Source organism: Amphibalanus amphitrite, unplaced genomic scaffold (assembly GCF_019059575.1).
Source record: "Amphibalanus amphitrite isolate SeventyFive unplaced genomic scaffold, NRLGWU_Aamphi_draft 000187F_arrow, whole genome shotgun sequence".
NCBI lineage: Eukaryota > Metazoa > Arthropoda > Thecostraca > Balanomorpha > Balanidae > Amphibalanus > Amphibalanus amphitrite.
In genome coordinates this window covers 471,926-486,458 of record NW_024881682.1, presented here as the reverse complement: position 1 = coordinate 486,458, position 14,533 = coordinate 471,926, and the positions used below count along the sequence as shown (strand labels likewise).

Sequence of the window (14,533 nt, the reverse complement as noted above, 5' to 3'; positions counted from 1 at the left end):
TATAAACTCGTCATTGCTTTGCAAGTCATGCCAACTAGGTACAGCCCTCAGCAGACTGCGTGGTAGGTATTCTTTTTTCGACAAAACCGGTAATAACTCAAAGACTATTGTTGTCAGTTGGTCGGAACTCATTGCACATAGATGCGCCATGATCTACTCCTTCGATTGGGTCTATCACTAAACGAAGTATATGCCTTGCGTGGCAACAAAATGCAAAAGTTTGATTTTGGGGCAAATTTAAACTTTTGGATTTTGTTGCAAAACTGGATGGAAAATGTATACGATGGTAATGCCAAATTGCCAACCTAAGGTGCGGAGTCTCGTGCGTCTTGCTGTTAGGTACGATTTCCGAGTGACCGATAGCAAAGTACCCGCGTTATTCTCGGTTTTGTCGAAAAAAGAATACCTACCACGCAGTTTGCAGAGGGTTGTACCTACTGTGCTGCTCACTCTACACCTATATATCCACCCGAAACCGTCTTCCTTTAGGGTTCACGCTTCTCATAAGCGTGAATGTTATAGCGATCTGTAGGTACTTGTCAAATCGTTACCTCGTTTTTTCAAACGATCTTTAAATCGTTTTTGATGAATATGTAGCATAGACCCCTGATGTACTTCAGTGGTAACCAAATGGTTTATGCAATGTATTTGTTCACATTATCGCTTTTCATAAATAATCAAACACTTTCTGATACAAACAAACGCATCATTTCATTATATTGTGTAGATGTTTAACTGTTTGACGCAATATGGTGTTATTGTATTTATTTACACGCTTTGTATGCATGCTTTGTATTAAAATTCCTGTCACATAGTCTCCACATAATTCTCGTACATCAGTTAAAGGGACTATCCCACCTTTAACATGGGGTTTGAGTTGAGATAGCCAAGTTTGCGGCGAGATTCAGAAACCACTATCTATCTAGGTTGCAACCCCCGCGGCCTCTTGGTGTTGAAGAAATTCGTTCCCTTCATTTGAAAATGGGCCTTGTACAAGGCCCTATCTTCAACATGGAGTGACCGTTAGTGTGACGTCACCTCGTTTAGTCATTCTGATTTAAATGGGTTTGTTCGTTGAAAAATCGCTTAAAACTTGGTCTGAACTTTGTTGTGGTGCCTACAGAGTAAAAAGAATCAGCTTTATGACAGTAATGTGGCCTGGGGAAGGAGGTAATTTTGGGCTGTGACGTCACATATTTGAAAGTTTGTGTTTGGAATATGGGAAGCCTAAGATGTTTAATGAAAAATAAATGCCAGAACCGTGTTCCTGGTCATCCAATCTATAAAGTCGGGCACAATTTAACTGGTTTTAACAACATTTTAGAAGGTGGGATAGTCCCTTTAACAAATTTTTCGTTGCGAACATACCGCGGGTGATACGAACTTAAACATGCTTCAAAAGGCTGATATTACCCAGATTTCTGAGAGTACAAACAGCAGCTTCAAGACATGCTTACACCTGTGTCACCCATTCATACAATTCTGCGGCCGACCAGCAGGGTGCCGTCTCCGTTGGGCGCGAACGGCACGCCCTGGACCACCTCAGCCGGCGTGACCTCCTTGACGGTGACGGTGCCGTTGGTCCACACGGTGACCAGCTGGATGACCTTGCGCTCCTTCTGTACCGCCACCAGCTGGGAGGACGGACTCGGCACGGCCGGCACCTCCGTGCAGCTGCCGCCCACCAGCTGCGCCAGACGACCGCGCACGAACTGAGAGAACTTGAGCGCGTCCGGACGGTTCACCGGCCTCTCGTCCTGTGAGAGGAAGAGGACCGACGCCACGACGAACTGGCCGATGGGGTCGGCGGCGGTGAAGTTGACCTGCTGCGCCTGGCGGTACGCGAAGCCGGCCCACATGTCGCGAACGACCGGCACAGTCAGCCGCACGCAGCTGGGGACGTTGCGGGCGATGGAGAGGGAGGCCAGGCTGAGTTCGTCCGGGGCCAGCGGTCGGTTCAGCAGCGGAGAGCTGGTGTTGGCCAGGATCTCCGCCGACAGGTCGAGCGCCGCCTGTCTGCCGGCCGCGGCGCTCAGTTGACCGGTGGCCGCCTGTAGCGCGAACTCTGTGCGCACAGTGCGGCCGTCGAGCAGGATGTGCGCGTGGCCCGACAGCCGGACCGCGCGCTGCACCACGTAGGACGCCTCCGGGTCGTTGAGGTCACACGTCGGCGGCATGGGCGGCGAGCAGATGGTGATGTTGAGCGCTACGGGACGCAGCGCTACCAGGTAGAACCGAGCCTGAGGCACGACCTCGCCCGCTGAAGTGTTCAATCGCAGGATAATGGAGGCGTGAGAGCAGCTCACCAGGGCGAGCAGAAGTAGCAGCAGGTGAGTCATGGTGCCTGTGGCGGTGCAGGGTCTCTGTCAGTGATCAATGGTGAGACTCATCCCTCGTCAAGCCAGCCTCGTTCACATAACGAGAGAGGCCAGCGGGTGAAAACATACCACCCCTCCTGCAGTGAATAGTGATTAGCTGCTTAAACGTTACTTGAAAAATGATAAAATTGCTGGGTGAGCTACTTTTCCTTAGACATATCGACCCTGAGCTAATGCGGTGGCTCGAGATCATTGTTGACCGGTTTTATGTCTTTAAGAAAAAACATAGCTCTGAGTGTTTGCCTTAACCCGCGCCCTGGTGGGGTCTGTTTATAACGCGACCTGGTGGGGGGGGGGCTATTTTTTGCCCCCCCCCCCTCGTATCTCCGAAACTACTGGACGGATCCGAAAAATTCAAACGGCGTTCGAAAGGCCTGTCAAATTTGTCGAAGGAAACCAAATTTTATTGACCTCGGGGTCACCGATGACGTCACAGGTCAGGTCAAAGATGAAATGTTTCACCGTTCACGGGTCTTCTAGGGAATGCGCTATAACACCGAGGAAAACGCATTTTGTCGGGAATCAGCGATAGGGCGTCAATTGCCTAGTAGATATGTTGCTGTTAGAGGTCACTGGTCATACCAGGTCAGGTCACAGGTCAGGTCACCAAAGGTCACCAAGGGTCACCACATGAACCCAACTTTACTAAGGTTATGCGATGCATGTTTTATGGCCAGTTTTTTCATTTCCAACTCAATGGTGTTGGTTATAAGACCATCAGGTACGGTTTAGGTCACTTTCTGGTGGAGATCAGGTCAAGGTCAGGTCAAAAAAGGTCAAATTTCAAAGTTGATATTTTTGCATAAAATGGGTATTGATTCGAGTTTGAAAATTGAGTTTGAAAATTTGACGTCATCAATTTTGAACAGTTTTTTTCGCTATAACTTGGCCAAAAAAAGAGGTATCGATCTCAAATTTGGTATGTAGATAGAAGGCGGTAAGGACTATCACATATATTCCGGTTTTTTTCGAAATTCAAAAAACTTTTAGGATTTTTTGGCTATTATATTCAAAAAATCTATTTTTTGATTTTTGGGGGTCAAAATCAAAAAATTTCAAAAATCCGAGATAGCAGTTTTGTAGCCCTGTCCATTCTACAGCTTTTATGTCTGTATCATTTTTCTGTATTTGCAAAGCTATAGGCCTGACAGCTCTTCCCGCGAAACCCTTTTTTGGGTCGAAAACGGCAGAACATGACGTCACTCTGACGTCATTTCCGGCCAACCTATCATAGCCTTTGGAAAAATTTTTGGTCACAATGTGTAAAATTGATGTCCGGGAGGGTACTGAAAGTTTGGTGACGATCGGCGCAGTGGTTCTGGAGATATATCGAAAAGTCTGGAGGGGGGGCAAAAAATAGCCCCCCCCCCCACCAGGTCGCGGGTTAAGGAAGATATTTATTTTATGAAAATTATAATAAAAATAGCAATAAAAGCAAAACATGGATAAAGTTCTCCAACGCTTCCTTATGCGTCTTGCTAGTTCCCTAGCCTTCGGGTTCGTAAATGATTTAATTGTAAACCCCTCCACTATGGCTAAGTTGGCTGAGATAAAAATATAAAGAATGTGTAAGTTGGCTGTATATAAAAATCGCTTGTTTCGCATGAGGGGAATAGCAAATGGAGTGAACAGTAAATAGCTGATAAAACTTGCGCGATTACCCACTCTTAGCTATGTTGAATTGCTGCAATCATAACCAAAAATTACATGGTAGCACGCTGTATGCCTTACTGCAAAGTGCACACAACACTCACCAAGTGCGTGCGGCGTGTTCCGTGAAAACTGGAGGAGAGGCAGGCGCCTCCGTTTTGCCACGTCTTTATACCCTGTCAGAGTGCGACAGGGGCTGGCAGCTAAACACCGGTCGCCAAGGGGTCGGTCAATCAGATGTCGGGTCATTTAGGAGTCACTCAGTCAGATGTCACTTCCGAAAGGCCACAGGCGTCACCGCAGACGGCGGTCGCGCGCACTCGGCTAAACTGGCGATTGACGCACCAACGACGCTTTGTGGTGTGTGTGACAATTTATATGAGAGAGGTGCACATGTTTACACATATTCACTCATGTCCTCGTTACACTATGCGTCACAATAGAATGCGTGAACTATTTTCCCATGATTTTCATGTTTCTCAGTTCTCATGCTTCAACTGGTAGCCTATACATACCATAGACTGGATTTAAAGTCATAAGAACAACCGTTGACCACTATGGTCAGGTCAAATAGCCGAGTGTATGACTCCGGTTTTGAAAATAATTTCGTAAAAATGGTAATGGAACGGTGATTTTAACATCGTGCTTATCCTCTCACGTCATGCTCAGCCATCTTGAATGCTATACTAACTTGTCCATGCGAAAGGTTATGACTTCAGGTAAAAGTCAGGTCATAGCCGCTCAGGTCATGAGGCTGGCGACAGATTACCGTTAATCATCGTAGGTCAGTTACCTGACCTAACCTGGAAATGTGGTTAGTGTCAACTGTCACTGTCACAAGAGTCAGTCAGCTTGAATATAGGTCAAGTATGTCAACTTAGAGAGCTCGTGAGAACACCATCACGAGGTGACAACTGACACCTCTCGGCTGGGGAGGGTGTCAGATTCGATCTCGAATGACTAATGCTTTGTGGGGTGCATCCTTCTCCCCGCAGTGACCAAAACCACCTTTCTGGATCCACCGCTATCGATCGGCCTTTTCTTGTGACCACGGGCTCCGCCGCGGTCTCAGGATGGGGGGGGGGCAACCCAGAAATGCACACCCAAATACCTCTGGCTGCATTACGGAAGTGAAATTATTGGGGGGGGGTTCGGACCCCCGCGACCCTCTCGATGGCGGAACCCCTGCTTGGGACAGATCCGCACTCAGCCGCACTCCGCAGGTCCGCTCCGCACTCCGCACTCCGCCGAGGCGGCGGTCGAGCGACACCTGGTGGCAACTCTCTCAAACAGCCCGTAGATGGCAGGACCTTATTTGTACCATGGTGGCAGCACCTCACTGACATTTGCCTTGCAAATAAGGGCTGAGAGGGTCAGCCGAAGGGACTTTCAATTTCATATTTCAAAAATATTTGATTATCTGTAACAGCGTGTGATTTGTGAATGTGATCACAATATGATCACAAGGACGTCACTTATAACGTGATACAAAGGGCAGTAGTCTCAGAGATAAGGTCACTGCTTGAAATGCGAAAAGTTTTCTTTTGTTTTGTTTGAACCTTTATTCAGTTGTTGAACTTGTTCAAACAAAGTTGTGAAATAGCTGCTATGAGATAGTGGTTTTGATAACTACAACTGATAACTAAACGAAAAGCATCCCTGCCGGGATTCGAACCCGGGACCTTTGGATTAGAAGTCCAACGCGCTATCCACTGCGCTACAGGGACAGCCGTCGACTTATGTCCTAATAGTTTAATATAAACTATAATGTAAATGTGTACATTGGTAAGCCTTCTCACGTATGATATTGCTCGTATTGGATTGTAAATAGACATCATCGGTTTACAAAAAAGATTATTTTTTAGTCAACCATCATCACCCGTCCTTGTCTGCCTCATGACAGACCCATCTGCATCTTACTCACATAACTCTTTGTGGGATGGCGATGGGTTGTGACGGCAAGTCCTCCGATGGATTTTGGACTACATGCACTCTCTACGGGGTGACCGTTTGATTGGCAGCGCGAGTTGTCCCGTCTTACCGTCATCACCGGGACGGTCTCTGCCGCTGCGGCTCACCGTCGGTGGTCCGCAGTGCTTTGTGTTCGCCCCGAACCGAATGCTTACGCCCTACTCTACACATTATCTCATAGTTCTGCAATGACCCTTCAGGTGAGGTCATTGCATTTCCCTTTAAAGTTTTAATCCGCGACCGGGTGGGCCTCTCAGCCAGCTTCGCCATGGTAGGGGAGGGGTGCCTTTTTGGCCACACCAGATACCTACTTTTCGTATCTCGGAAAGTAGGTAAGCAAGCTAGAAAGACGCGTTAAAAAGCAGTATAGATAGTTCGCTGTGAGACCTTTCATAATTATACCAGTCATTTTTGATCAGGTTGCTGAGGTCACTGGAGGTCACCAAAGGTATAATTTTCGCAAGCAAAAACCTGGCAGGTGGGACCAAAAACGTCCCCACCCCCAGCCGGGCGATTAAGGTCACGGTAAGCTCACGACCCGTGTCATTGCCGACCCCTGATTATCCCTAAAAATTAACTTTACTGAGCTCATCTCTTAATTGTAACGGTAATCAAACTATTATCGAGAATTGTTTAGGACAGAACATTGTTCAGGCAAATCTTATTTATCTCGATACCGGCAGTGCCATCACAGATCAGGTAAAACTGCAAAAGACATGGTAGGTATTTTAACGTTTTGCAATGCCATGCTAACACATAATCATGTGAGCGATGTGAACTATTGTATTCACATTCACATTGTATTCACATTGTTTCGGAACTTTCCCCAATCGACTTGGGGCTATTACAGTTCCAAAAGGATCGGTAACAACGAAAAACAGTGGCGTCATCACATCATACATATAGTGAGCACAACACAAATGCCGCAGCATTGATAAACATAACGAAAAACGATAATAATAATTGCTAACAATTAAATTGCAGGTTGCACGCTGAATGTAACATTAAGTGGGATGGTTGTTCGAGATGTTCACATTCAAGTACACATTCATGTTCACATTCAAGCCACATTCAAGTAGGGTAGCCTGGGGCAAGACGCCCCAGATAATTTATTTTGCTACATAACTTTTGTCCCACATGACCTGGAAGGCTAAATTTGTGCTCAATGCGTTCTTTGGACATTTTACTTTAAATTCCACCCCTCAAATTATTTCACCTATGATCGGACTACCAGCTAGGAAGCGATTTGTAAAGCAACTGCAAATGGGGCATTTTGCCCCAGCCCCAGGGCAAAACGCCCCACGGCCTGGGGCAAGAAGCCCCACACTCTAGATTAAAGATTAAACATGGTAGTTGGCTAAATCTTATATGAGAGGTCCGTTAGACCTCTGGAGGCACGGCACTGAAGTTAGCACGTTCCATCCTGTCAGGTGTTCAGCTACGACACTATTGTATGAGCAGGTTTTTCACCTGCCTCAAGGACCAAATAATAAATTATTGCAATGCATATGTTTACAGAATACTTCCTTTGCCATCCAGTTGCTGAGAAAAATACACATAAAGGCATAGAAACTTACTGTTCGCCAGCTACCGAACATAAGAAAGTGGGTAGCCCGAACAACACATGGGGTAAAACGCCCCATGGGGCTTTTTGCCCCGCGACCTACTGGGGCGTTTTACCCCATCACGTAGTTCGGTCAGAGAACAACGCTTTGCACTCCAGCAAGTCATAATTTAACACTAACCAACCCGACATGATAAGCGTTAGACAATAGTTGTTCAAAATGCATAACAGTCGTTGACCTGATGTGGACCATAAAAGAACGCCATGATGCATAATCTGACAACAAAACATAAAAAATCACTCAAAAAACACATTTTTGGCTATATCTCCCGAAAGAGTTAACACAATTTCTTTCCAGTCTGCTCATATAATGATCATATAGTGCACGTTTTATAGAAGAGAGGATGTTTCCCCAGAACTCTGCCAGTTCCGAGAAACATCGGTGAGGCGTTTTACCTCGGCGGGGCGACTTGCCCCGGTCTACCCTACACTAACGTACATGTCATCAAGAACGCAGGTATTTAGATTATGCATGTCCAGGTCGGTCACATATATGGCTCACCAACTTGCTAGCAAACGTTGGTATTGGCAGTAGTGTGAGATCATAAGGCAGAGCATTATATTGTCGGGGTGCGCGACTACAAAACGTCTCCGGCCCATTTCTGTACAGGACATAGGTACCTGCAGATTGTTATTCTGCCTAGTATCGCGGTCGCGAATGTCCGACCTCAAAATGAGGTTGTCGGCAAGCGTTTTAGGCACTCCCGTGCGACGCACTTTGTGAGCCATGCACAGAGTATGGTACTCGACAAGCTCACTGGCTTTAAGCCAGCCTAATTTATGTAATAAGTCAGAAACATGATCAAATTTCTTGCGTCCAAAAATGACTTTAGCCGCATAGTTTATGACTATGCGATTAACCCTCGCCCATGTAGGGGGGGGGTTGGTGCAACCCCCCCCCCTGAGGTTTTTCGGAAATAGTGCAAAAACGGCGGCGCGCAGCGCCGCCAAATTTTGGGTACCTTATGGGGCAAACCTTGCGCATCTTTTGATAAAAAAAATTTGACCGGGTCATGTCAGGTCACGGAGTTATGACGTCACAAAGGGAACAGCCTCCGGCCGGATTTTCACAAACTGAGTGCCAACGCCCGAGGTTTCCTGCCGGTGGTACGGACATCGGTTGATGGATCGTGATGAAACTTCCCATGCATGTTGGGGCAAGTATTGGCTATCATATGGTATGAGAAACTTGACCGGGTCAGGTCAGGTCACGGAGCTATGACGTCACAAGAGGAACAGCGTCCGGTACTATTTTTGAAAAGCGCCCGAACCACTATTTTGCTAATTCTTGTCACCTCAATGGGAATATGCAGCAATATTAGCTTCTATAGGGAGCAAATGGACCTTCCAAATCCAAAAATACAATCAGATTTCAAAAATTTAAATTTTGATTTTTCGAATTTCTGCCGCCGACTGTGACCTTGCCGACTTCCGGCGCTCCCAACGCGCCATTTTTAGAGCTAGGGAAACGAAATACATACCAAACGATAGATAATTGATCAAGGAACACGATAGTGAAGGTTTCAAGTCGATATCTCCCACCGTTTTGCCGCAATCGCCGCGGAAAGTTGAAAAAAGTCTATTTTTCCGAAAATTTGACCTTTGACCGGTCAAAAGTAGGTCAAATGTTGACCTAGGACCAAAAAATATACCACCAATCGCGAGATCTCGGCAAGAGCAATCCGTTGGTCTTTTCCGCTAAGCTCTACGACGCTCCGTTTTCAAACGCCAAGGGGGGGGTCGCACCAACCCCCCCCCCTGCATGGGCGAAGGTGGCAGATCGCCGTTTACGGGCGAGGGTTAACCCGCGCCCCAGTGGCGGTCTCAGCCAACTTCGCCCTAGTGAGGGGGGGCATATGTTACCACCCACCTCTAACTCAAAAACTAAGAGGGCTAGAAAGACGCGGTAAAAAGCAGTCGATAGCTCTTAATGCGTACGTTTGAAAGTATTTCAGTCATTTTTCACCTTAGAGCAATATTGGGGTCACCAGAGGTCATCAAAGGTCAAAATTTGCCAATTGTCATTATATTTTTCAGAAAACAGGCCGCTATCTCAGGAACTATGGTAGCTAGAATAACGCAGGGAAGAGCAATCGATAGCTTTTTAACTCTTCTTTTGAAAAGGTCATTATCAATATTGACCTCAGGTCAACGGTTTGGCCTCCAGAGGGCAAAAAGTCCAAAAATAGCTGTTTTTACGAAAAGTGTTTTTCGACAATAACTTTCGACTACAAATATCCACGACATTTCTATTGCCAGAATCGTGTTCCTCTCGCCGAGACGCGTTGAATGAACTATAATTTGACCTTGAAAGGTCAAGTTGAAAATTTGACCTCAGGTCAAGGTCATGACCTTACCGGAAAAGGTCATGTTGCATATCAGTCGATGCGTCTCAACAAGGCAAACAGAATGAGACCATCCCCAGTGTTATATCTCTTTCCAATCGCGAGTTATTGGCAAAAAACTGTTTGTAGCCTCAAGTGACCTCGGATGACCTGTCTAGAGGCTATCAGCAAAAATGACACATTGGTCATCACGAGTGGGCTAAATCATTGTGATTCTGAAATATTTGGACTGTTCCGATGCGTACACACGGATCTAGAGGCATTTTCATTTTTCTCCATTGACTTGTAATAGAAAGGTTTCGCCACTGACCTGACCTTAGGTCACAGATATAAAAAATCCGAGATATACAAATTGTAGGCGCCCATAACAGCATGCAATCCACCAAGTTTGAAACCTTTCTGACAAACACTGCAGGCTGGACATGATTGCAAACTTTTTTTTAGGCTTGGTCAGTTAACTTGACCTGGTGACCTGACCTCACATGACCTGGGGTCAAAAATTTCACACATTGTCCAAAATTGATGTACCAAAAGCTACCCCAAGCGGCGCGGCGCTACGCGCCGCGGTTTTTTATTCACACGCAAAAAACGCGACAGGGTGGTAACATATGCCCCCCCCCACTGGGGCGAAGGTTAATATTTTTGCGCGTACCATTACCATAAACAGACAAACAATAACGGATATGTGAAATGACTAACGCATCAACCAGTATCGAGATTACTGACGGCGGCAGGTGACCCCTCAGTTGCGCTAATCCGATGAGGATACCAAAACAACGCTGAGCGATTGATGAGACGTGCGCATCCCAGCTGAGAGTACGGTCAAACTGGACTCCAAGGTTTCTGGTCTCCGACACGGGAATCAGAGTACAACCATGAAATCTAACAGTGCCATTAGGGGGATCGCGCATGTTCTTAGGACTTCCAAGTAGCATCAACTGTGTTTTACCAGCGTTAAGTTTGAGTCCGTTGGCACGAAACCACAGCCCTATGCATTCTAGTATTCGTTCTAATTTGCAGGTTACTTTTTCGAATTCGTCTTTTCTGCCAGTGACTAAAATCTGCGTGTCATCCGCATACTGAACAATCACTGCATCTTCAGCAAACAAACTTAGATCATTAGCAAAAATACAATACAGAAGTGGACCTAAGGCCGAGCCCTGGAATACACCGATATCGTTAGGGAGGGGTTTGGAACACTGGACAATTCCTTTGCTGTCGGAAAAACGAACACTTTGAGTGTGACCACAGAGGTAGCTAGAAAACCAGGAAATTTCGATCCCGTGTAACTGCAGCTTTGTTAGAAGTTTAGAGTGATCAATCACGTCAAAGCATTTACTTAAGTCGAGCATGCAGAGAAGTGAAAATTCTCCCTTGTCGTTAGCAGAAAGGATGTGATCAGAAATGGTAAGGAGAGCTGTTTCGGTTGAGTGCCGTGGACGAAAGCCGTGTTGCGAGGGAGAAAGAAGATGGTTATAAGCCAGGTACCGGTACACTTGTTGGTGAACAGCGCGTTCAACAATTTTTGCGATGACGGGAACTATCGAAATCGGCCGGTAATTACAAGGCTTTGACGACTCTCCAGATTTATAAACAGGAAAAACAAGAGAGTGTTTCCAAGAGGATGGCACCTCGGAAAGGGAAATGCTAGAGTTAACTAAATGAAGAAGCACATAGCCGATTGCATCGAAAGCCATGCGGATCATTTGAATATTGATGCCATCTTGGCCACATGCGTTTGATCCATTCATATGAAAAACAATATCTCTCAGCTCAGAAAGTGTTAATAAACTTGGTTTGAAGGCACAAGCCCCGACTCGAGGTAAACGGCATGGTATGTCAGTGGCCGGCCCCTCATTCCTCACCTCGTTGGCCACACGAGGGCCCACACTAACAAAATACTCGTTAAGCTGATCGGCCGTCAGGTCGGGTAGTATGCGTTCAGCTTTTTTAGAGCTCACAACAGATCTAATTTCCCGCCAAGTGGAATGGGGACCCTGGTCGCAGATGCGTTGTTGAATGTCCAGGCGTCTATCACGTCTGATAGCTGACCGTACTGACCGGTTCAATGCCTTATACTCGGCCGAGCTGTGACCGCCGGCGTTTAGTGCCACTCGACGGCGAGTCATAAGCTGTTTCGTCTGATCACTAACTGGAGGTGCATTCGAATTTCGTATGCGAATAGCTCTCATCGGAGCGTGAATATCAAGAACGTGCAAAAAGAGAGCAAGAAAGCGCTCCCATTTGAGGCTGACGGTAGACGCGGTAAACACTGATTCCCAATTTGCAAGGGAGAGGTCAAGCACAAATGCCTGCAAGTCAATGCGTCGAAGACAGCGTGATCTGATAATATGACGAGGCTTTCGGACACGGGGAATACTGATACAAGCAAGAACAATCTTATGAGGACTAAAATGACAGAACCTCGTATGACATTGCATAACCACTTGGGGACAAGTTGTAAGCAACACATCAAGCAGCGATCCTGTATAGTACGTAGCGTCAGTCACGCATTGGGCAAGTGAATAGTCAGTGACAAAGTTGTTAAGGGCGTTTTTGCCACAATCAGAGTTTGGTTTTAGCCAATCGCAGTTTAAGTCACCACAAATCACGATTTTAGTGTGTGGATGTGCGCTGAGGACGTTTTGGAACTGATTGTCCAGATCACAAAAATCGGCCTCAATGTCCCCCACATTTTTCCTTGGAGGGCGGTACAGTGTGCCTATTATTATCTGTCGCTTGCTATTACATTTTACCATTACCCACATGGCCTCCAGCTTGCTACTTGCTACAGTCTCTGAGGAACCTTGATCGGAGTGACTGTCAACTCTTCCCTCGCAACAAGCGCCACCCCTCCATACCCGCTGTTGTCTGGACGGTCGGCACGGTGCAGTCTATAGCCTGGCAGGACAAGCAGGCGACTCGGAGTGGCCGGTCGCAGCCAGGTCTCGCAGAGACAGAACAAGTCTATTTGATTTTGGTGAAGAAGGTCCGACAGTTCTAGCAGTTTAGGTTTCATTGACTGGATGTTCAATGACCCAATGATAAATCCTTTTGACCGTGTAGCGATTAGGGCACGGTCGGCGCTATGCCTACCGTTGATGCTGTCGCGTGGTGCTTCATCGGTAGCGCGCTGATGCTGAAGTCCCGTAAGACACTGGTCATCGCGCTGGTCAGCTGAGTGGGACTGCTTGGCATCCAACAGCTCACGGGCGGACTCATCATCTAATCTAAAAAACCAACCACTTCACTGATGATTTGCTGAGAAACGTTTCTGGCTCCTTCCCAGGTGTACAGGCAGCCAGTCCTGTTGATTCCCCTGTAGGCGCAGTCATTCAGTCGAGTACGCATATCGAGGAACCGTGCTCCATAGGCAGCACACAGGGATGACAGTTGGTCATTCACCAGTCTGATTCTTTCCGATGCGGCTTGACCTACGTCTCTCCTTTCGATCAACGAGCAGAGAACAACGTCTCGAACATTGTGTCGCCCCTTTGCTGTTGTGATCGTGTGTGCGAGGCCCTCCAGGATGTTGTCAGCTTCCGAGTCGACAGCGTCTCTTCCTTCCGGATGAATGACTACGTCCACTGCGTCGGCATTGGTTTTTCTTACCGCGGAGATGATTTGCCGACTCATATCAGCGGAACTCGAGTGCTGGGAGGAAGAGAATGCGACATTACTTCCGAAGTTGAACTCTTCCCTAGCTGCTGTGCAGATACGCCTTACGTTCTCACCGCCAACTAGAATGGCTCCACTGGGAAACTGCTTTGGCTTGTTTGCTCGTCTTTTCACAAGGGTCCAGCTTGATCCATCATCACTCTTGGCCGTGTTTGTCGGGATTTCGTTACCGGAATCGACGTCTTGACCCGTTGAGCGTTCTTGAGCGCTCTTGCCGCGTTGGGATGCCTTTAAGTCTTTTTGCGGTTCAGATGTCGAATTTACCTGAGCTTCCATAGGGCTGATGTACGAATGTGTTTTCTGCTGCTCAGTTGCAGTGGGCTGCGATATGCACAGCTGTTCACCTTCACTTTGAACTGGCTTCGTGTTCTGCCTCTCAGAAATATCGTGGTGGAGCTTCGTTCCGGCCGCCACCATAGCAGCTGCGCAGAGCGCTCCGAGCTCATCGACTGACTTGCTGAGGTTTCTACAGTGTACGTGATGCCCTTTGATTTCGTTTACATCACTTTCTATCTTCCGAATGATAGCCCACAGCTTGTTCACATCCAGAGACTCTGGGATGCCGAGAAAGTTTGAACACCTCTCTTCCTTCTCCGCTTTCAAATCGTGCATCAGCTCTGCCAATTGAACACCCATAGCAGAGACCAGGTCACTTTGGCTGGTAAGTTGGTCCTGAAGTATTTTAATTTTCTTCTGAAGCTCTCTTGTTTTGGTTCCTTCTTTCTTTTTCATGATGATTCTCTATACACACAGCTTTTTCGCCGTTTTAATGGAGGGCTACGATGCTTACAAAAGTACTTGTTCCAAAGGTGCTTTGCTCACAACGTCACGTTTGTTTTTATAATTATTTTGACAGGTTCCGCAGGCAGTTGGATAGCTGCTTCGGG

General features: G+C 46.9%; 1 protein-coding gene and 1 non-coding gene across 2 annotated transcripts; both read right to left on the bottom strand.

The window, feature by feature from the left end:
- Positions 1–637: 637 nt before the first annotated feature.
- LOC122384365 lies at positions 638–4,299 on the bottom strand. The gene is made up of 3 exons (XM_043371717.1): positions 4,133–4,299; positions 1,342–2,344; positions 638–840 (listed from the first exon to the last, which is right to left on the bottom strand). The coding sequence occupies exons 1-2, from the start codon at positions 4,275–4,277 to the stop codon at positions 1,473–1,475; spliced, it is 1,017 nt and encodes a 338-aa protein (XP_043227652.1). The 5' UTR covers positions 4,278–4,299; the 3' UTR covers positions 638–840; positions 1,342–1,472.
- A 1,383-nt stretch (positions 4,300–5,682) lies between these two features.
- On the bottom strand, positions 5,683–5,755 carry Trnar-ucu. The gene has a single exon. It is a non-coding gene; the product is annotated as a tRNA-Arg (tRNA).
- Positions 5,756–14,533: the final 8,778 nt, after the last annotated feature.